Source organism: Convolutriloba macropyga, chromosome 9 (assembly GCF_964194025.1).
Source record: "Convolutriloba macropyga chromosome 9, txConMacr16.3, whole genome shotgun sequence".
NCBI classification, from domain to species: domain Eukaryota; kingdom Metazoa; phylum Xenacoelomorpha; order Acoela; family Convolutidae; genus Convolutriloba; species Convolutriloba macropyga.
In genome coordinates this window covers 61,815,454-61,837,891 of record NC_134476.1, presented here as the reverse complement: position 1 = coordinate 61,837,891, position 22,438 = coordinate 61,815,454, and the positions used below count along the sequence as shown (strand labels likewise).

The 22,438-nt window shown below is 36.8% G+C and overlaps 3 protein-coding genes across 3 annotated transcripts in view; all 3 read left to right on the top strand.

The window, feature by feature from the left end:
* LOC142345923 (ATP-dependent RNA helicase DHX8-like) overlaps positions 1 to 13,952 on the top strand; it is a 468,212-nt gene extending 454,260 nt beyond the window's left edge. The window contains exon 2 of the mRNA XM_075398382.1: positions 9,898 to 13,952. Within this exon, the coding sequence (XP_075254497.1) occupies positions 9,902 to 13,600 (3,699 nt within the window). The 5' untranslated portion in view covers positions 9,898 to 9,901 and the 3' untranslated portion in view covers positions 13,601 to 13,952. The remainder of the gene's footprint in view (positions 1 to 9,897) is intronic.
* Positions 13,953 to 14,023: 71 nt separating this feature from the next.
* On the top strand, positions 14,024 to 17,981 carry LOC142345924 (small ribosomal subunit protein uS4-like). The gene is made up of 4 exons (XM_075398383.1): positions 14,024 to 14,182; positions 14,502 to 14,678; positions 17,125 to 17,332; positions 17,739 to 17,981. The coding sequence occupies exons 1-4, from the start codon at positions 14,069 to 14,071 to the stop codon at positions 17,804 to 17,806; spliced, it is 567 nt and encodes a 188-aa protein (XP_075254498.1). The 5' UTR covers positions 14,024 to 14,068; the 3' UTR covers positions 17,807 to 17,981.
* A 2,256-nt stretch (positions 17,982 to 20,237) lies between these two features.
* LOC142345513 (transmembrane protein 9B-like) lies at positions 20,238 to 21,341 on the top strand. The gene has a single exon (XM_075397586.1). The coding sequence runs from the start codon at positions 20,276 to 20,278 to the stop codon at positions 20,903 to 20,905; it is 630 nt and encodes a 209-aa protein (XP_075253701.1). The 5' UTR covers positions 20,238 to 20,275; the 3' UTR covers positions 20,906 to 21,341.
* The last annotated feature ends 1,097 nt before the right edge of the window (positions 21,342 to 22,438 follow it).

The following is a 22,438-nucleotide window of genomic DNA, read 5'->3' as shown; positions in this document are numbered from 1 at the left end:
ACTTGTAATATTTAGTCTCTGGGTTATATTTTTAATATAATTATTTTTTAAAAAAATCAGAAGTGGCGTAGTCAAAGATAGCGTGCTTCTTGTTTGCTTTGTTTATTAAAAATTCACCTGAGGCGACCAATATTTCGCTTAGCTATCATCACGCTGACGGCACAAGAACTCTTGATACCCTATCTCCTGAATCCTTTCGAATGATATTAACATTTTTCTGTTTTGGTCTGGCAAGCAGTAACTATCTGTTCATTCTGGTAAAGGCAATTTGAAACCAAAACAGCTTTGGCTATCTCACCTGTGGCAAAGGATCTTGGTGTCAAGGTATCTGCTGATTGCAAGTGTGATTATCATTTAAACTACGTTTTAATTAACCTGAATAGCTTTTTCACTACGTTTAAAAGATCTCCACCCCTACCAAACGTCTGGTTACAGATGAAATTGAAGCTAGTTGCTTTTTGAGTGTGACGTTTACTTTATTTTAACTTTGTGGCCCGGAAACCATCCGCCAGTGGCCTCAGGAAACTGATGAGCTTCCAAAAAATAATTTGTTCCAAATTGAGGCAAAAAAACATTTGGTGCGCTACTGCGATCCTCTGAGTTTCTCTTATCTTACTTGTCTCATACCTTCAGTCTTGAACTATCTCTTTTACAATGACAATTATTAGAAAGTATTCTCTCTTGATAGAAGCATTACAAGAAAACTATGATTACTTAAAGCGCTCAGTTGCTGTTTATTCTGATCAAGCTGAATCATTTAATTCAAAAACGCACTTATTTTCGTCCAAAACGCACAAATGATAGTCCTAAGCAATTAAACTCGTCAATTTTTTATATTAATTTGTTAATTAATTCTATTGCTACATGTCTTTCGTTTTTTTTCGGTCAATAAGTTTGCTAAACGAACCAATTGTGTTTTTGGTGAATTCAATTTGAATTGATGTTCTCTGATGTAGGCAACTAAGTTAAGTTTATTCGTTTCCAGGGATTATTCTGTCATGCTTTTCAACCTAATGGAAGCAAAAACTGGGCAATCATCGGCGTTGATTTACAATCATTAGAATTGCAGAGAATGTTTACAAACAAAATGATCAAAAATTGGTCTCACTGTTATTATTTGTGTTGAGATCCATTATTTTTTCTAGCTTTCCTTTTTGTCTAATGCCTTATTAGCTACTTTTTTCTGCAAGAATTGGCGCAGCTACTACTGGATTGTCACGGATTTTCGTTTGTTTTTAACAACTATGTATCCATGTTTTAGATTCACCTGAACTTGAATTAACTTAATTGTCTCATTTCCAACGCGTGAAGAAAAATTTACCGGATATTGCTTTCGCTGCAATTTTTTTGTCAATTTTTACGCTTTGACAAAAAGTTGCCTGAAGATTGTATATCGAAAAAGCTAAGGTAAATAACACTCTAAAAAAATGTTTAATGGAAATTGATGCGTAGCAAAAGATTAATTTCCAAAAAAGTTTCCAAAGATTAATTTGTGCCACATTGAAGCAAAAAACATTTGGTGCGATACAGTGATCCTCTGTGTTTCTCCTGATTTACTTATACCTTCAATACTGAACTATCTTTTTTACAATGACAAATACTAGAAGGTATTCTCTCTTGATCGAAGCATTACAAAAAAACTTCGGTTACTTGAAACATTCAGTTGCTGTTTATATTGATCAAGCAAAATCATTTAATTCAAAAACGCACTTTTTTCCTTAAGAAGATTGAAACGTACAGTTTTACAGAACGTGCAATTGATTTATTTGCAAAATTTTGTCACAACAGACAACAGTGTAATTTTACTCAGAATATTTGGAAACAAATGACGGTATTCCAAAGGGAACTTTTTTAGGGCCACTAGTTCTTCTTCTCTGAATTTTTGATTTTCGAGAAAATCTAAAAGAAGACTTTGACAAAATTTAGTTTGCTGACGACATAAGCTTCCAATTTAGCAGAAAAGATCTCGACAAATTGAAATATGTGTTTCTGAAGCACTGGAAAAAACAGGTCATAACCTAAAACGAAACAAATTAGCCATGAATACCGTTAAAACTGAGCTTTTTTCTGTCTCGAAAGAAAAAAAGACTTCTCTGAAAACACAATTGATGCTATTCAGATGCCTAGTTTTTTCTCATTTAACATTCAGTGCTCTATTTTTCAGAGCATGAATTTCTCTGCAATGCAGCGAATTAATCGACAAATCAATTGGGGAAATAAAGTTTGCTATATAGGAAAAAGTTTGAGAGAACTAGAGATCTCTTAGTAAAATCAAACATTTTGCCTGCAGAACTTTTAATAAGCCAGATGAGAGTTTCAAACTTAGGAATGACTTCTCAATACTGAAGTCAGACCGTCAGAAGTCAGAGAGTTTTTTTGAGTCCTAATTTCTCAATAAGAAAAAAACAACAACGTTGACCAACTAATTCTCGTAAGGTTTAGCAGTCGATCATTACAAAAAAGCAGCCAAAATTGGAATAAACTTCGACGTGAAGTCCGGATTATCAATTCACGCTCACAATTTAAACGCATTTGGGAACAATAGTTGGTGGATTCAAAATTTATTTTTACCTTTAAAAGTCAGGACCACTAATTTTGATTTTTATCAATGTACTAACTTTGTATAAAATATTTTAAACTTGTAATATTAGTCTTTGGGTTATATTTTTAATATGATTATTTTTTGAAAAAATCAGAAGTGGCGTAGTCAAGGATAGCGTGCTTCTTGTTTGCTTTGTTTATTAGTAATTCACCTGAGGCGACCAATATTTCGCTTAGCTATCATCACGCTGACGGCACAAGAACTCTTGATACTCTATCTGCTGAATCTTTTTTAGCGATTCTAACACTTTTTCGTTTTGTTCTGGCAAGCATCAACTATCTATTCGTTCTGGTAAATGCAATTTGAAACCGAATCATATTTCGCTATCGCACCTGTGGCAAAGGATCTTGGTGTAGAGATTTATGCTGATTCAAAGTGTGATTATCATTTAAACTACGTTTTTATTAAACTGAATAGCATTTTTACTACGTTTGAAAGATCTATACCGCTACCAAATGTCTGGTTACAGAAAAAATTGAAACCAGTTTTTTTTGAGTTTGGCGTCTACTTTAATTTAGCTTACCGGCCTGGAAACCGTCCGCCAGTGGTCTCAGGAAATTGATGAGCTTCTAAAAGAATAATTTGTGCCAAATTGAAGCAAAAAACGTTTGCTGCGATACTGTGATCCTCTGAGTTTTTCTTGTTTTACCTGTATTATACCTTCAATGCTGAAATATCTCTTTTACAATGACAAATAACAGAAGTCATTCACTCTTGATCGAAGCATTACAAGAAAATAATGATTACTTAAAACGTTCAGGTGCTGTTTATACTGATCAAACTAAATCATTTAATTCAAAAGCGCACTTTTTTTCTAAAAAAGCGTACAATTTTCAGAAAGTGCACTTGATCCGTTTCATAAAAGCAGACATCAGTGTGTTAAGAAAAATGATGTTTACTCAAAATATTTGGATAATATAATTATAAAATATTCATAATATTATGACATAAGTTTCCAATTTAGCAGAAATGATCTCGCCAAATTGAAAGATGTGTTTTTGAAGCACTGGAAAAAACAAGTTATAACCTAAAACGAAACAAATTACCCATGAATACCGTTAAAATGAGACTATTTCTGTCTCAAAAGAAAAAGAGATTGTAATCCAATATTTTTCCGGGGACAGGAAATTAAACCACAAAGTCATTGCAGATTCTTTGGTATAACGATCGGTTCTAAATTAAACTTTCAAGTACAACTCAACAAAGTCCAACAAAAATGGCCAGAGCTATAAGATCCATACACCTTTTACGTTATCAGTTACCTCTGAAAACACAATTGATGCTATTCAGATGCTTAGTCCTTTCTCCTTTAACATTCAGTGCCCTATTTTTCAGAGCATGAACTTCGCTGCAATGCAGCGAAGTAATCGATAAATCAATTGGGGAAATAAAGTTTGCTATATGAGAAAAAGTTTGAGAGATCTAGAGATCTCTTGGAAAAATCGAACATTTTGCCTGCAGATCTTTTAAAAAGCCAGCTGAGAGTTTCAAACTTAGGAATGACATCTGAATACTGAAGTCAAACAGTCAGAAGTCACAGAGTTTTTTTTAAGTCGTGTTATCTCAATAAGAAAAAAACAACAAAACTGACCAGCTATTTCTCGTAATGTTTAGCAGTCGATCATTACAAAAAAGCATCCAAAAACGGAATAAACTTCGACTCGAAGTCCGGATTATCAAATCACGCTCACAATTTAAACGCCTGTAAAAACAGCATCTGCTCTAACAATTCGAACTTGTACCGTTGGAAACAAAAGTTGGTGGATTCAAAAGTTGTTTTTTACCTTTAAAAATCGGATTGAAACCACTAATTTTGATTTTCATCAATGTACCAACTTTGTGTGAAATGTTTTAAACTTGTAATGTTTAATCCCTGGGTTATATTTTCAAATTATTTGTGTTAAAAAAGAAAATAGGAAGTGGCGTAGCCGAAGATAGCGTGATTGGTGTTTGTTTTGTTTCTTAATGGCTAACCTGAGGGGACCAATATTTCGTTACGCTATCCTCACGCTGACGGCACAAGCACTCTTGATAATCTATCTCCTGAATCCTTTCTAGCGATTTTAACACTTTTCGGTTTTGGTCTGGCAAGCAGTGACTATCAATTCATTATGGTAAATGCAATTTGAAACTGAAATTTTTTTTGCTATCGCACCTGTGGCAAAGGATCTTGGTGTCAAGATGTCTGCTGATTCAAAGTGTGATTATCATTCCACTGCGTTTTAATAAAACTGAAAAGCTTTTTCACTACGTTTAAAAGATCTCTACCGCTACCAAACGTCTGGTTAGGTATAAAATTGAAGCTATTTGCTTTTTGAGTTTGGCGTGTATTGTAGCTAACTGGCCTCGAATCCATCCGTCAGTGGTCTCAGGAAATTGATGAATATCCAAAAGAATAATTTGTTTCAAAATGAAGCAAAGAACATTTGGTGCGCTGCTATGTTCCTTTGAGTTTCTCTTGATTTACTTGTCTTATACCTTCAATGGCGAACTATCTTTTTTTTACAATGACAAATAACAGAAGGTGTTTTCTCTACCGATTAAAGACGGTGGCCTAAGCATTCTTCTACCTGAAGACAGGGCAACGTTATATTATCAACTATATATCAAAGCAAACGTTTTCTTCAATTCACGTTTCAGAACGTTTTTTGATGTGAAATTATTTTATCTGTATGCTAAGAGTTTCCTCAGAAGCATAACGGATTCCTACAATTATCAAGAGTCCATCAAGAAGCTGAAATAAGAACAAAAGATAATCGAAGTCGAGAAAGCCACCTTCTGTCAGTTAATCTCTTTATTAACAAGAGGAATTGCTCCATCCGCATCGAAAGGAATACTGAGGTTGACTTCCAGTATCAGCAAAAGAAAGGAAGATTCTTATTTGCACCCAATCACGTAGATCAAGACAAAAATACGTTTTGAATTCTTGTGTTGCTACATGCTTTGCCTCCGTGGCGCACGCTCCATGCGCCGATGCGCTCCATTATGAACGATAATAGTAACCATTGAAGAAGAAGGGAAGCTGTTGTCTTAAATATTTCTAAATTTCTTTCTAATGCTGATTCAAAATCACTATACACGATATTTCGATTGCTCGTTAGCATATCTATCCTGATTTTAATTATGATTCTTTAATTTCTTTATCTCTTTTGCATCTGATTTTAATTTCTGACTCTTATCAGCTTTTTTAATATTCATCGACGTTGATTTGGTGCCCTCGAGTTGACCGACTGCCCTTTTAAGGGAGGGGCATTCTTTTAATTGGTCTTTTTCTAGTACCTTATTCTTGTCGATGTTTCTTTTCTGCCGAGAATATTAAAAGATATAACGCGCAATATTTCATCATTTGTGGTAGTTTTTTAGCCTGCTAAAATTTTGAGGCCGTTGCGTTTACCAGTTCTCTCCACGTCTGGTTTGTAAAGTCTTTAGAGATGCGTTAATCATCAAACTATTGAACTATTTGAACGCTTTTGCAGTAAATTGCATTGTCGGAGGTTAAAAACAGAAAATAAGATTAAACACCAAAAAAATAAAATAAATATCTACAAGTTTGCATACATACAAAACGCAGTAACTGATCTTGATTATTTAGATAAATTTTCAAACCTTTCTGATATTCGATAAGCAGTTAAGTTTTTATTAAATATGGCATGATTATTTTAAAACCATTTCAAATGTTCCTGTTAATGAGATTTAATGGGAGATTTTGTTTTTGCTATTGGTCTCACTTTGTTCTCAAGATAATTCTAAATTTTGTCTGCAGAACACGCATTCTGTGCTCACTTTTTCAATGTCAGTTCTCATTCCTTGTACTAGTCACGCGGGTTTAATATTAGCTGGCGCCTAATAATGTGTGTAGAGTCTATGGGTAGACGTTTTTCAACATCCAGTCACTGATGTATGATCTTATAATCAAAGATTGTCAGTAGGCTACGTCATTCAAAAACATGTTGATCAACCGGTGAAAAAAATTTGTTATGCTTCAAACTTCTTGTGGTCGAAAGTTTTGTGGACATGGGCGGAATTTCATCCGCGACATTTGAAGTTATAGACCATATGAGAATTCATACTGTTATCAAAACTTGATTTCAGGGATCTAAGTTTGATTGAAGTTGATGTGTGGTGAATATTGCCGTCATTTTGCGAGTGTTTTCTCTTTTTTTTGCGTTTTAATTACAGGCTGTTATCGCTTCGGTGTTACAGAAAAAACTTGATGTATTGTCTTTTGCTTTTGATTGGTTTCCTCTCTGTTATAGTTTTTCTCCATCATATGTCAGTTTTGAATTACTTCTATTTTTCGGTAAAGCATCCAAGATAATTCTAGATCTCTAGACTTCAGAGTCTTGATTATTTGAAAAAATATCTTTTGAGAGCTTTGTCTAATTTTTGTTATGTTCTGTTGCTTCTAAAAATGCGGTACAAACCCTTCTGTGATGTTTTTTTATGTTCAATTGGTGAAAGAGTACGAAGACACAAGAAAACACAGGTTTGTTTTTGTTTGGGTTACCAAATATAATTCATTTTTTAGGCTATTTGCATTTATGTTCATGTCTAAAAATGCCAAGTTAACATTTTTGTCTGTTTTTTCATTTGGAGATCTTTTTTCTTTGAAGGTTGTTGACTTTTCTAAGTATACCATCTTGTTCAACACTTGCAAGGAAAGATATATTGCCTACATATCTGTCAATACCCAAAGGAGTGGTCCTCCAGTATTGTTAATGAGACGATGGATAAAATAGTCACGAAGGAAAAAGTCACAGCAAAACCACCCCAAAATGAACAACATCTTAAAAATATTAAAAGCCTTAACGAAAGGGAGCCTAAACTTAGGTTTTTTGTTCAATACAAAGGAAATATCACGCAAGGAAATATCAAGAAAGCTAAGAACTTGCTTGCCCACCCTTAAATCACCTTTTGATAAGAATCTGAAATCCCATGTGGTATATAAAGTTATATGTAAATGATGCAGTTCCATCTATGTTGGCCAAACCAGCCGACATGTTACCACTAGAATTTCAGAGCATCAAAAGAAGGATTCCCCTGTTGGACAACACCTTGTTAAATGTTGTAGTACAGAGCATAACGTAAAATGGGAGATTCTTAATGCATGTCGCGGGGTTGAAAAACTAATGACGATGGAAGCGATCTACATCAAAAAGCTGAAACCGTAATTAAATACGCGCGATGAGTATCGGGGGTGGGAATTGACATTGAAATACTAGTTCAAATACAAAAACAAAAAAAAGAAAAATTGAGTTTAGAAATTAAAAAAAATTTCCTGTACATGTTAATTCGAAATCTTGTCAACCCCAAAAAGTTAAAAAAAAACAGATAGGAATGAAAGTAAAAATCACCTTCAGGAATAGAAACCATTATACCTGGGATTTTCATAAAATCCGGAATAAAAAATGAATTGATTTTAGTGTAATAAGTGTAAATAAAATGTTGTAAATGTGATTTTAACTGTAGATAATTTCAAAAATTCGATGTCACTTTTCTTAGAATTATAGTCAAAGACAAGTTAATATACTCTGTATAGATTTCATTTAATTTTTTAAACCTGACGATGAACGCAATGTTCGAAAACGTTCGTTTTAGTTAATCAATTTAAATTTTAATTGACAATTACTTCTCTGCATATCTGTCAAATGTCTTTCTGAATCGGATTCTTTTTCTTTTTTGTTAATTTTTGGCTATTACAGCAATACAACACCAAAGTTTTCATTTTGTGGTAGAGCTCATCGTCAGTTTTTTGCCATTTTGCACGGAAAAAATCACATTTTTTATTTTTTGACTTCTGATCCTCGATAAGTGAATTTACAGTTGCATTCTGGGCAGGCCTATGTTCATTGTCGGTAAGCTTGAATACGATTTCGTTTGGTGACTGGATCGGACGTTCGAATGATTTCATCCAAATGAGAGTTACTGAAAGTGCTAAGCCATCTATCTAACTGACAGAATCACCTTTCCTTGAGTTTAGAACAGAACTTTTGACATGGCTAGCATCAAGATTGATTTCAAGGTCGCTTTTGATATCCCTGAGTTGCATTCATTAGAATACAGGCTCCTCAGTGCTATTTTAATTGCTTCGTTAACTGGGACCTATTTTTGTGGTTTCAAGTTTTCGCTGAGCGTTGATGTCTCGATGTTAGCATCAGGAACTTTAAGTAATGCGTGGCATTTGCTTAAATTGTAGTAGCTCCTACTCGGTATAGACAACACAGGGTGTAATGGAATTCCTTCCCTGTGCACTTTTGCCGGGCCATATAGTCTGGTGGATTGTGCACTAGTTGAACGTAATTTTATTTTTTTTACTTAATAAGGAACGCCTCTTCATATCAAGCCATGCACTGTTTATAGCTTTTTCAATTTTTGGAGGAGCGTCATCCCTCGAGCTAACAAATACTTGAAATTGTGAGAAGTCAAGGATTTCAGTCTTGTGATACGATTGCCTCTTCATTACACAAAATCTGGTGCCATTGTGAAAAGGTACAGCTACGAAGTCGTTACATTTCAAAATTTTTGCCAATCTGACGACAGCTCTATCCACAGGTGCTTCTGTGACATTTTCAGCGTACCATTTTTCAGAGGCTTCAATTTCACATTTTTTTTTCACCGTTAGTTGTGCTTTCCCGGAGCGTACGTACTAAATTTTCTGTCCGCCGAAGACCATTTAATTGAACTTCGATGAAGTCAATGAAGTCCATTTGTTGGATTGGATGTTTTGGACCCTGGGATAGCAGATCTTTAACAAAAGTTGTTAAATTAACGATGTCAAGAATTCTGATGCATTCGAAATTTTGCTCCTTTAAAGGCCTGTCTTGACAGACGGACAGCTTTATTAACTTCGCATCTAATCTTAGTTTATGCTCTTGGCTAATTTTCTGGATGGATGAGCGTATGTTAAATAACCCTTAATGTTGACGTTTTCTTTTTACTCTGCCGACTATCGTTTTTTTTCTATTCACAAGAAATAATTCTTTCAGTGTCTGTAGTGGTATCAGATCTTAGCTCCCAGCACCTTTTCAAAAAGTGGAGTTATGAAATTGTTTACATTTGATGCGGACTTCCCAGTTTCACTTGAGTGAAATTTATATCCCACTAAGGTAGCGTGGGCAGAATAGATCAAAAAGTTAAGTTGAAATTAAGTAAACGGAAGAAGGCCGAATCATTTTTTTAAATCACTCCTTTAGTTTTTTTCGGTCTTACTTGTCTCTTTTATAGCTTTTGATCTTAGTAGTCCGTGTCGTGGCTGTCATCCGGCAACTAAACCTAAACGATATATATTTTTTCAGATGAATGGATGAAATAGAGAAATTGGAATATTTTTCGCTTGTTTCGAAAGTTATTACAGAATTGACTAATCATCTTAGCCTCTCTGACAAGGATGTCGCTGAGTTTATAATACATCTAGGCTCAAAGTCAAAAAATGTCGATTCCTTCCGTTCAAAGCTGGAAGAAAATGGTGCCCCCATTGCGGGGTCCTTAGCCCTCCATCTTTTCGAATTGATTAAGAAGCTGTTACCGAAGAGTTATTTTGAACAAAGCAAAAGTAACAAAAAGAAGAAAAAGAAAGCAGAGAAAATTGATGTTAAGCAAATGTCGGACGCCAAAGAGGACGCGAAGAAAGCTATTCCTGCTCTTTCTATGCCGAATGATTATTCATCCGCCCTCAATCTATTACAAGATGAGAACTCAGAGGCCATGATCACGAACTCCGTAGATGAGACGATGACCCAGCTGGAGGCTTTAGAAAAGTACTCAGGTGAACCTGGAATAAAATTGAGGGACAATGATGACGATAGACGACTCGCGGGACAATCAGACCGAAATAGAAGTCCAGAATCCCGACCAACTGAACGAATCGATACTTCAAGGAGAAGGGAGAGGCGAAAGTCTACGTCTAGAAGTCGCTCGCGCGATGATCACAGAGACGGAAAGAATGGCAGAAGCCACCGCCGGAGATCGCGAAGTAGAAGCTGGAGGCGAGAGCGCTCTAGAAGTCGTAGTGGCGGAAGGAAACGAAAGCACAGCCAGTCACCTGATTACAGGCGAAAAGGTGCTCGACCGAAGGAACCTCTTCCCTCTGCTCCCGAACTAGGGCAAATATACAAAGGCAGGGTGATGAATTTAGTCCAATTTGGGTGCTTTGTTGCTCTGTCGGGGTTCAAAACGAAAGTGGAAGGTCTTGTCCACATATCTGAGTTACGCCCCGAGAGAGTAAATAATGTTGCTGATGTAGTAAATAGAAATCAGGAAGTATTTGTAAAAGTGATTTCCTATTCTGGTACTCGATGCAGTTTGTCACTTAAAGACGTTGACCAAGAGACAAAAGCCGATAAAAATCCAAAACGACTAATTAAATCAAACGTTGACATTCAAGAAGAGCTGCGAAATCCCGATAGACCAGATGATGGTTTAAAAGTTGCACCAAGCATTGACGAAGATTCAACTGTTCGTTCTAAAAAGTTCGCCCGATTGTCGTCGCCAGAAAGATTTGAAGTAACTCAGATGATTGCTGCAGGAGTATTAGACAAGTCTGAATATCCAGATTTTGATGAAGAATGTGGGCTGATGCCTCGAATAGACGAACTTGCTGAAGATGCGGATGAAGATATTGAAATTGAAATGGTGGAAGAGGAACCGGCATTTTTGAAAGGATATGGTAGGCATTTTGCGGATCTGAGTCCAGTTAAAATTGTTAAAAATCCAGATGGATCGTTGTCTAAAGCTGCAATGATGCAGTCCGCGTTATCAAAAGAACGTCGTGAAATAAAAACAGCTAAACGTAATGAAGAAACTGAGTCACAAACTGTTGATCCGAAATTGTGGAACGACCCTGTTCCCGATCCAGAAGCTAAAGCAGCAGCCTCTTCCGCAAATGCCATCAAAAATGCATCAATAACTGTCCAAGACATTCCCGAGTGGAAAAAAGTGTCATTTGGAGGCAAGAATGTCTCTTATGGTCGTCGAGTAACAACAACAATAATTGAGCAGAGACAAAGTTTACCAATCTACAAATTGAGATCTGAGCTTGTAAAAGCAATTCATGACAACCAAGTTCTAATCGTGGTTGGCGAAACAGGATCGGGTAAAACGACTCAAATTACCCAGTACTTAGCCGAAGAAGGCTTCACCTCGAGGGGTAAAATTGGATGCACCCAACCGAGGAGGGTGGCAGCAATGTCCGTTGCCAAGCGAGTGGCTGAAGAATACGGCTGTAGACTTGGATCAGAGGTTGGTTACACAATTAGATTCGAAGACTGCACATCATCGGAAACTGTTCTAAAATACATGACGGATGGTATGTTACTACGAGAATGTTTGATCGATCCAGAAATGACTCAATACTCAGTGATAATGTTGGATGAGGCACACGAAAGGACAGTTCCCACAGATGTCGTTTTTGGGTTAGTGAAAAAAGCGGTTTCAAAGAGGCCAGACTTGAAACTAATTGTTACTTCGGCCACCTTGGATTCGATAAAGTTTTCGACTTACTTTAACGAAGCTCCTATTTTTACAATTCCTGGTCGCACCTTTCCAGTTGAAATTTTGTACACCAAGGAACCAGAAACAGATTACCTTGACGCTTCATTGATTACGGTGATGCAAATTCATCTCACTGAGCCACCTGGTGACATTCTTGTGTTCCTCACTGGTCAGGAGGAAATTGACACTGCGTGTGAAATTCTCTTCGAAAGGTGTAAATCCCTGGGGAATGATGTTCCAGAACTAATTATTCTCCCAGTCTACTCAGCATTGCCGAGTGAAATGCAAACTCGCATATTTGACCCAGCGCCTCCAGGAAGTCGCAAAGTCATCATTGCAACAAATATTGCGGAAACTTCTCTTACAATCGATGGAATTTATTATGTTGTTGATCCTGGGTTTGTAAAGCAGAACGTATACAATTCTAAGAGCCACATGGATGCGTTAGTGGTTACTCCCATTTCCCAAGCTCAAGCGAAACAACGGGCAGGCAGGGCTGGCCGCACAGGTCCTGGAAAGTGTTACCGACTGTACACTGAACGAGCTTACAGAGACGAAATGTTGTCTACGGCGGTTCCTGAGATCCAGCGTACGAATCTGGCATCAACTGTGCTGTCTCTTAAAGCAATGGGAATCAACGATCTGTTGGCTTTTGACTTCATGGACGCGCCACCCATGGAGACGTTAGTTATGGCTATGGAGAACTTGCATGCTCTCGGAGCTTTAGACGATGAAGGTTTGTTGACCCGTATTGGGCGACGCATGGCCGAGTTTCCGATTGAGCCCAATCTTTCCAAAATGTTGATGATGAGCGTGCATTTGGGCTGCAGTGATGAGATTCTGACGGTTGTGTCTATGCTGTCCGTTCAGAACGTCTTCTACCGACCAAAAGACAAACAACAAATAGCAGATCAGAAGAAGGCCAAATTCAATCAGCCAGAAGGCGACCATCTCACGTTGCTGGCAGTGTTCAATTCTTGGAAACATAACAAGTTTTCAAATCCCTGGTGCTTTGAAAACTTCATTCAAGGTCGATCTCTCAGACGAGCGCAGGACATCCGGCAACAAATGATGGGTATAATGGATAGACACAAACTGGACGTGGTTTCATGCGGGAAGAACACTATGAAAGTCCAAAAGGCAATTTGCAGTGGCTTTTTCATGCATGCTGCCAAGAAAGACCCCCAGGACGGGTACCGAACCCTGGTAGACCAACAAGTTGTGTACATGCATCCTTCGAGTGCATTGTTCAACCGGCAACCAGATTGGGTAATTTACCACGAGTTGGTGCTGACAACGAAAGAGTACATGCGAGAGGTGACTCATATAGATCCTAAGTGGCTTGTTGAGTTTGCAGGATCCTTCTACAGGTTTAGTGATCCAACTAAATTGAGTAAGACGAAGAGGAACCTAAAATTGGAGGCATTGCACAAACCACACGAAGACCCCAATGCATGGCGCTTGTCTCGAGTCAAACGCAAGACAGGAGTCAAGCAGACGTTTGGATAACAATTTTATCCCTTTTCATGTCAACTGCAGGAATTCTCGAGCTATTCTAAACTGTTTATTTGTGAACCGGTAATGCTGAAGTAATCTTGTCCAATAAATCACAAATTATAAATATTTTATGATTTCTAAGGCTGGTGATGATACTTCTTGCGCTGCAAATGCTCAAAGTGAGACAAAAATGAGCATGGCTTGTTCACGAGTTTATGATAGGAATTTATCGGTCATATTTTATCGGTAGTTATCTGAAGAGCGTTATCGGTAGTTTACAAGTAACAATATCCGAACAAAAAAATGCTGATGCTGTAAATGTTGATGAATACTAGTTTTATTGAATAGAGTAGTTACAGTTTAATGTCTCTTTTCATTATCATCGCTTTCTAATATTCTAATAGTGTTAATCGCTGAATGATGTCGGTTGTCTATTTTATATTGTTGCTCAGATCATTTTCAGATCAGTGTTGAGTGAAGATGCGACCTAACTATTCTAAAGTAGCCTCTGCCCCACGAAGACCCTTCGAGAAGGAGAGATTGGACCAGGAACTGAAGCTAGTGGGAGAATTCGGACTCCGAAACAAGCGAGAGGTGAGCATATTCTTGTGTTTTTAGTAAAAATGGCTCATAACAAATGCTTATTTTCTGAGCTGTTTTTGCTCTGAAGAGCCTAAGGAATCTTTACGGAGCTCGAAGGAGATAATCACGAGTTAATCAATGCTAACATTGCTGACAGTAGTTATTGTTTTCTTAATTTTAAGTTTTTTTAAAAAAAAACCAGCTGTTTTGTTTTTATTAAATGTTTTTCAAAAGATACGGGACTTGATACCACCCTCCAAGACTGATCCTTTAATTGTTTATAGTGCGATTACCCGAAAAGAGTAATGTTTTCCTCCTGGTTTGTGTTCAGGTGTGGCGTGTTAAGTTCACACTAGCAAAAGTGAGGAATCTGGCCCGTGAGCTTCTGACGTTGCCCCAGAAAGACCCCAAGAGGATATTCCAGGGAAATGCTCTCCTGAGACGACTTGTCAGAACTGGTGTGCTGAGTGAAGACAAAATGAAGTTGGATTACGTCTTGTCTCTCAAGGTAACAATCATTGTCAAAGGTCCCCATTCTATTCTATTCACGTACTTCACGCTCTAAACAAACTCAACTAATCTTTGAGTTTCTTTTTGCCTGTTTCTGGGTTTTGATTTGGGCTACTTAGCCCACTCAATAAAATGACTTTTGCACTTAAGTTTGATTTGAATTAGTTTAGGGTCAAAGGAACTCATATGTGCAGTGAAGGCCCCTAATAAAAAGGCTTTGCCGGAATGAACTTGAACAGGCCTTTTTTGTCACTGAATGTTTATGCATAATTTTTTCAGCGGTGTCGATAACTTTTTTAACTTATGTTTCTGTCTGTTTTCTATGGCACGCAAGTCCGTTTCTCAGTGATTGGGGCAATCTGCTGGCTATAGTTTTGTGTTTTTGGAGGCTTATAGATAATTATTATTTATGTGAATTTAGTAAGTTAGCTTAGTTTGAAGGCACAAGGTCTTTTTGTGAACTATGACCGACGTCTTCTGTAAAATTATTAATAATAAAATCAACCATGAAAATAAAATTGTACATTTTTAGGCTCCAAAAACTGGCCTTTTCACCCTTAAATTATGCCATCCTATCCTTTACACTAGAATTGATTCAATAGGGACTTAAAGCACGCGGGTGTTCACTTTTTGTTATCGAAAAATGCTTTAACACAGCTCATCAAAAACGTAGCACACAAGCCCTTAAAAACAATCCACAGGACGCAATGTACTATTTGAAAAAATTCGGAGCAGGTGATGAAGGTTAATGCAGTGAACCAACCACCCATCAAACCGGTTTTTTCGGAACGTATTTAGAAGGCAGACAAAGCGAAATAATTTGAAATTGTAAAAAAAAAATATTTTTCGTTACATTAAATATCAATAGGTACTAAAAAAAAATTAAAAAAATTAATAAACTTTGTTTCAAGTCACAGAGATTTATATAAAGCAGAGCTTCGAAAAGTTATTAGTAGCTGCCCTCAGCCTCTCAACGTCTTTTATTTAGACTTCTCCTTTTCGTTTAGTTCGCGTTTCCTTTTGATAACGTTTTTCGTTTTCCAGAAGTCAAGATTTTCACGCTTGACTTCTGACTTTCCTCACTGTTTCAACTGAATGGATTTTAAATTCGTTCACGCTTTCAATTAGGCAATGTAATGGATACGGTCAAAGTTAAAGAGAAAAATCAAAAGAAACGGGACAAACCGATAAAGCCCGATGATTAAGTGAGTGCTTTAGGTTATCAAAGTTCATGAGAGCGATTGCTAGCTGACATCAGTATTAAGCTTAAAAGCATTCAGTCTAGAAGCTGAATTAACTGAATTAAGTTTGGTTTTGATCTAACTGAAATTGTACGCCAAATTACACCACTTTTTGACACTGAAAAAAGAACGGAAAAATGTTCGGTCAATTTCTATCTCTTTTTTTTCTTTTTCAATCCCAATGTGCATCAAGCGCATCAACTGCGTCTATTTTACGGCAGTTTGCCGGCTATGTTTAAAAGTAATTTACCAAAGAATTAACTCAAAATTTTATTTACTCTACATAAATATCAACACAAAGCTTTGGTCTTGACAGAAATTTGAATTTTTTTTGGCAAAACTGAAGTTTGGCGAGGCCATTTTTTACAAATTGAAACCAAAGAAGGAGAGCGAGTTTGCATGTGAGTGTTTGTGTGCTTGTTCGTTTGTGTGTGAGTGTGTGTGTGAGAGAGAGTGAGTGTGTGATAGTTAATTTTTAATTGGGAGTCAATTAAATTGACCTTTTATTTGTTAAATTTTGTGAAAGAATAAGAAATGAAGACTAGCTGAACTGAAAGCAAAATGAAACCCAAAAAAATGGAACTATTATTTATTATGTTAATATCATAGCAACGCCCTTCTGTCAACAATTTTCAAGAAAAATCAGGAGCAAATAAACTCTTATTGTAGGTTGCTCAGGCCTTTTGGGTTCATCTGAATACTCAAATATTGTGCTCCTGTTGCTTTTTTTTAAAGATAAGCTAAAAACTAGTGCCATTTTTGCAGCAGCTCGCTAAATCACAATAGTTAGGACAAACGTTTCTGTAATAAATTCTAGACATGGTTATGATGCAATATCAAATACGAATCTATAAACTGCGAAGGTGGGAGCATTCTGTGCCACATTCAGAAACATCAAGAGCCTTCTTGTATAATCAATAGAACCATTTAAAGGACTATAATTTCAGTCTCAAAATGACAAATATCTTTTTTTTCAAAAATTTTCGTGCTCTCTGCTAAAAAAAATGATAAGTACACGTGAGAGGTGTCGGAACATTGTGCAAAATCACATTAACGAGCCGCCTTGTTTAGATTTATATAAGATATTGACATCTTAGTGGAGCACCCAAGTGTCTGATAGCCTAACTTGGTTTAGCCTAAAGAAGTCTGTTTTACGTTTTTATCTATTTCTGTGGTATTGTTAGTTTTGAAGCTAATTTACAGGTTGACGACTTTCTGGAGCGAAGGCTGCAAACACAGGTGATGAAATTAGGTTTGGCTAGATCAATCCATCATGCGAGAGTGTTGATTAGACAGAGACACATCCGAGTGAAGAAACAGATTGTGAATGTGCCCAGTTATATGGTGCGAGTTGAGAGCCAGAAACACATTGACTTCTCAATCAACTCTTCCCTCGGAGGTGGCAAGCCAGGTCAGAACAATTGTTCTTTTTAAGTGGTTCGAGCAAGTTTCGAGCAATATCTTTTTAATCAAACGCATGTGTAGAGGTTATCGTTATACTGAATCGCGTACGGATCATGCCTTGAATAGACGCTTACGGCCGAAATGAAATAGTTGCTAGCCAGAAAATAAATTTTTCAGGACAAAATTTGAGCTTTGGTGTGTAGTCTATAGACTTGCTTTAATGTGGGGATCTTTTCCGTTTGTAACCACATTATTATTTATACCATATTAAGTGCACCCCCAGACGCACGTGCTATATGTTGACATAATGATTTACTATGTACTGGCACGTGATCTGTAACTGGGGGTTGCATAACGTACTGGAGTGGGGGCACAAACGGAAAAGATCCTAATTTGGATATGTCCTGTTATAGGTCGTGTGAAGAGAGCTAATGCAAAGAAGGCTGCTGGTGGTGGAGCCGAAGAGGAGGACGAGGATTAACTCTTGTCTTTCTCCACTTGATCTGGTCATGGTGAATGAGGGAGCTGACGATTGTGGCGACAAGCGACATAGTTCCTCATTTGAATGTGGCCAAATTACGACTTGTTCTTGAAGAGTTGTCAATTATAATGTTTTAAAATGCAGACAACATTGAATTGAAAGCTCTTTGCCATCAGTACTGTTTTTCACCGAGTTACTAATAGAATCTTGACTTCTTATGATTTCTGCTCAAATTAAGTTGGAGGAAACTCAAATTTAAGCTACTCAGTGCTAATTGTTTACTAATAAGCAAAGGCGTTCATGGGCAAATTAAATAGTTTAGTTTGGCACGATAAGCCAATTTTAACGCCATATTCGATCAAATTCCAATTTGTTTATTAATAGCCGCGAAGCGATAGCGGCTATTATTGGGGACAATGTGGTGTTTTTTAATTCTTCGTCTCCAGCGATGATTCTTACGACCTGAGTTCTTGGAATTGACTTCAATAACTTGTATTGCTTTGCAGTTCAAATTTCTGTTCGTGACGTCATTTCTGCTTTTAAGTCAATTGTGTGACTTACCTCACTCAAAAAAGTGACTTCTGAACTCAATGAACTTTAAATTTTATAAACATTTACTAGTTAAAGATCAATAGTGTGCATCTAAATAGTGCCAAATGTATATGGAGTTTTTGATTTTAATTTTTAAAGATCTCTTAGGGCTTTTTTTCTTATAGAGCTTATGTGTCTCATAAAAATGACAGTCCGAAGCTAACCCAAAAAGTCTAGTGGTCTATTAAAGGACTGGTGGTCGATCTGTCTATTTTATTTGTTAAGTTGTTTCAATTCATGTAACGCCACAAGCGCTTATCGCGGCTATTTTCCGGCAATGTGCCGGCTATGTTAGTTTGTTCAAATAATAGCTACGTATAGGTTACAATATGGATATAGAAAGCCTAGGCTATCGTAGTTCGGAGCCGAGGTCGACTGTGGCCGATGTTCATCACGCATTGACGAGGGATTTCCAGAACTATTTTCCAACTTATTTAGACACAAATTTTGCGGCTGTAGTTATCTGATTTCGGTAGTTTAGATTAAAACACATGCCTCGTTGCGAAAAAATATCCATAATTGGAACAGCCAACAATTTGATAGTTGGAACAGCCAACAATTTGATAGTTGCATCAGTTTTTGTGGAACAAATGGTAGTCTTGAATGTTAATGCTAAACAAAATTTGGGCTTCCCATCAAATTTTTTATGAAGTTTGCTCAGTAATTTGCTCAATTCACAACGTTGTGGCTTACTGTTCTTAGAAAGCCTGATTAAAGGCCAAAACAAGTATAAAAACAGGTATGAACGAAACGTGCACTGACTTCTTGCAAGAGAAATCAGTCAGCTGAGAGCTGAAACTGAGCTTTATCAGTGATTTTTATCACCAGCAAAATTGTGGTCACATTATTATTAGTAAGTGAATTTCATATGTGAAGTGAATCAACCTATAAACTTGAACTACTCCACTATCACTAAATCAGTATTGTGATTAATGTACAGAATATGAAATCAACAATATTGCAGCATAGTCCTTACGCTTGTTTTGCGATAAATTTTTGTTGGTATAGAATATTGGCACAAAAGATCTATACGGTTAACATTTTGTGGCATCAAATTTACTAGGAAAAAGTGACGTCGTGAGATTCTGTTCTTTTTCTGTTGACATCCTATCTACAACTAATCGAGATAAAAATTTGACTCACGTGATTTTACTTAAAAGTAATGCTTGACAGATTTGGTCTTATTAAAGTCGAATACTGTGAGTAGGAAAATTCAGTTTTTCGATTTTTGGTTTGATTAATCAGAAAAAACTGCAGTGAATTGCAATTGCTGCATCTTGGAATTCTTTGAACATTTCAAGCAAAGAAAATTGCTGAACACTAAATCTGAATATTTAGTTATCGAAACAAATTGAATATCAGGTAAGGCACTGTAGTGGACATGAAGTTCACTCAAGTTATCCGCAAAAATGTAATATCGGGACAGATTTGGAACCGCTGAATCGAACTGGGCGATTTTAAGATATCCTTGTCATAATTTGGAGAGCAGCCGTTACAAGTCGTGTTAGCCGTTTATATGCGGTTTGTCTGTTTTTTTTCTGACCATTAGACTTTTGGTCCTAAAAATCTGGACTAAACTGGGAAAGCCTGAAGACATCGGTATCTTTGTTCAGTTCTTGTCTAGTCTCTAATTAAACGTTTCACTAAAATTTTGCATGATTTGGAGGTCAGTTAGGAAAGTTTGTAACTCCCCACCACCCCTAGCCGCATATCCAGTGTGGCTATGTTCCACTAAGTTGAAGTCGCCGGCTTTCAGAGCTAACTTCTCGACAGTCGTTTGAGAGCCATTGGCCTTTTTAGTCAGTTATGTTTAATGAATATTGGAAGAAGATATTGACTTCATGTATAACAATTAACTGCTTGTTTCAGATTTAAGCAATGCGGTTTTCATTACTGAATTTCCTTCGGACTAATGCCTGTTTAATCTTATTCGTGATTCTCTCTTGCAGTGCAAAATATGCAGACCACAGATGCAAATGCGAATGTCAAGCTTCCCCTGAGGATAACCACGATAGACCTTTCCAGCTAATCCGAGTTATCAGTTCTGACAAGTGCAAATGCAACCAAATGTTCGGCGAAAATTGGCTCGATGGGGCGGACTTGAACGAGTCTTTTTTGCAAAAACAGATCGAATTCTGCCAGAATAAGTGCGAGTGTGTGTTTGAAACTAGGAATACCTTTACAATCAAATTCATTGTATCTCTCATAATCCTAGTTCTGACATTGCTCTGTGTGTACATGATATATCTCCTCTTTTTGGACCCGTACGTGTCTAAACGACTGAATGAACTCTGGCTTAGAAACATTCCTATGGACTCGATGGGATCCAGGGGCAATGTAGATGTGAATGTCTCGGATCCAGAGATCAGAAATGCCGGAGTTGGAGGAAGCGGTTCCAGAGCACCCATCAGACAGCGGCAGCCAATTTTGGACGGATTCCACGAGTGGAAGGAGAAAGTGGAAGAACAGCGAGACACTGTCTACAACAGACAAGCTGTCTTATCGTGAAAATATTGAAAGTATTTGTGCCGAGAAGAGTTTTACGGCTAACAGGGACGGACAATAAACAACAGAGCAGCTATTAACTTGAAAATTGCTGCCTGTTGCCCTCATTGAATAATGTTGGGACGATACCTCCATTGTAATATTGTCAGCTATAAACATTTTTGCGGTATAAAAACAGTTAAGATGGCAAAAATTCTGATTGATTCGTTTATCTTGAGTGCTGCTAGTGTCCTATATCGTTAGTTCAGAGTTTGAACACAATTTTGTTAGAAAAAGCTATTCATATACTTTAGTGTGTCTGAATTTTCGTTCAAATATAAATTAGTTTGAATTGTGTGTATATTAGATGGCAGATTAGTTTGTTATTTCAAGATTTAAAATTAAGGGACTTTGAATTAGAATGTACTTCACATCTTATTAAATCTTAATTCTGCTTCTATTTTATTGACCACCGAGCAACGTGCCACTTTACCGCCACGCTACTTGTAACTTTAGATGCTTGTGCAATTTGAAAGGTAAACTTTTTAGCAGATGCGAAGCGATAGCCGATTAATTGCTCTCAAACGAATTATATTAGTCTGCTGGTCTGTTTAATGCAATTTTTTTGTATCACCGACTTTTCGTCGGATTGTTTTTTTTCGTCTGACCATTCGACTTTCCGTTCTCAAGATTTGGATAAATAGGGTACCGACCGGAGGGCATTGAGTCGACACCTCCCCCTCCACCATATTCTGCTGTGTGGGCGTAACTTAACTATGCAAAGGACTATTTTAGGCCCCACTTATGGCCCCTCCCAATTATCAGTCTATCCTGACTAAGATTAAGGTAGCTGCAGTAACCAACGTCAGGCCTACGACAGTCGTTTGATAGTAATTCGTCAGACCTATGTCTTCATACCTCCGCGTATAATTTTAGAGTCAATTAGGGTTTTAAGGAAAACAATGACAGCCAAAACTTTTTAATCGTTTTTAATAGCTGTGAAGCAATAGCGAGACGAATATTTGTTTAATCTTTGCGTCTTACAATTCGAGCTATTTGAGTTGTATTTGCGCGCTGTCTTTTTAAATATCGGTTCAGACTTTCGAATTTTTGTCGTGAATGAGAATTCTAATTGAAATTTTTATTTTACTCATGCTGTAATAGTAAAGCGGATAATTTTTTCCCAAATTCCTCTCTTAAGAGTAAGAAATTGGTGTTCGAACAAAATTTTTGTCAGCAATTTTTTCGCATAGTAAATTCATTTTGTTCTTGCTGTTTTTTTCCTGATTTTAACTAATGGTTTCAATAGGTCATACGTGATGGTGTATATTTTTGTTATTCATCAGGGCAATTAATGGTTTATATGACTTTGGTACTGTTTGTTTTTAAATATCAGTTTTTTTTACTTTTGCGTTTTGTTTCGTAGTCTCATTAATGACTGGTTTTATTAGCTCTTATTAATGAAGCGTATTAGGTGTTATTTATTCAACTGATATCTAAAAGTTCGAACTACTTCATCACAATTTGTTTTCATTATTCTCAGTTGTTTTTAGTTTT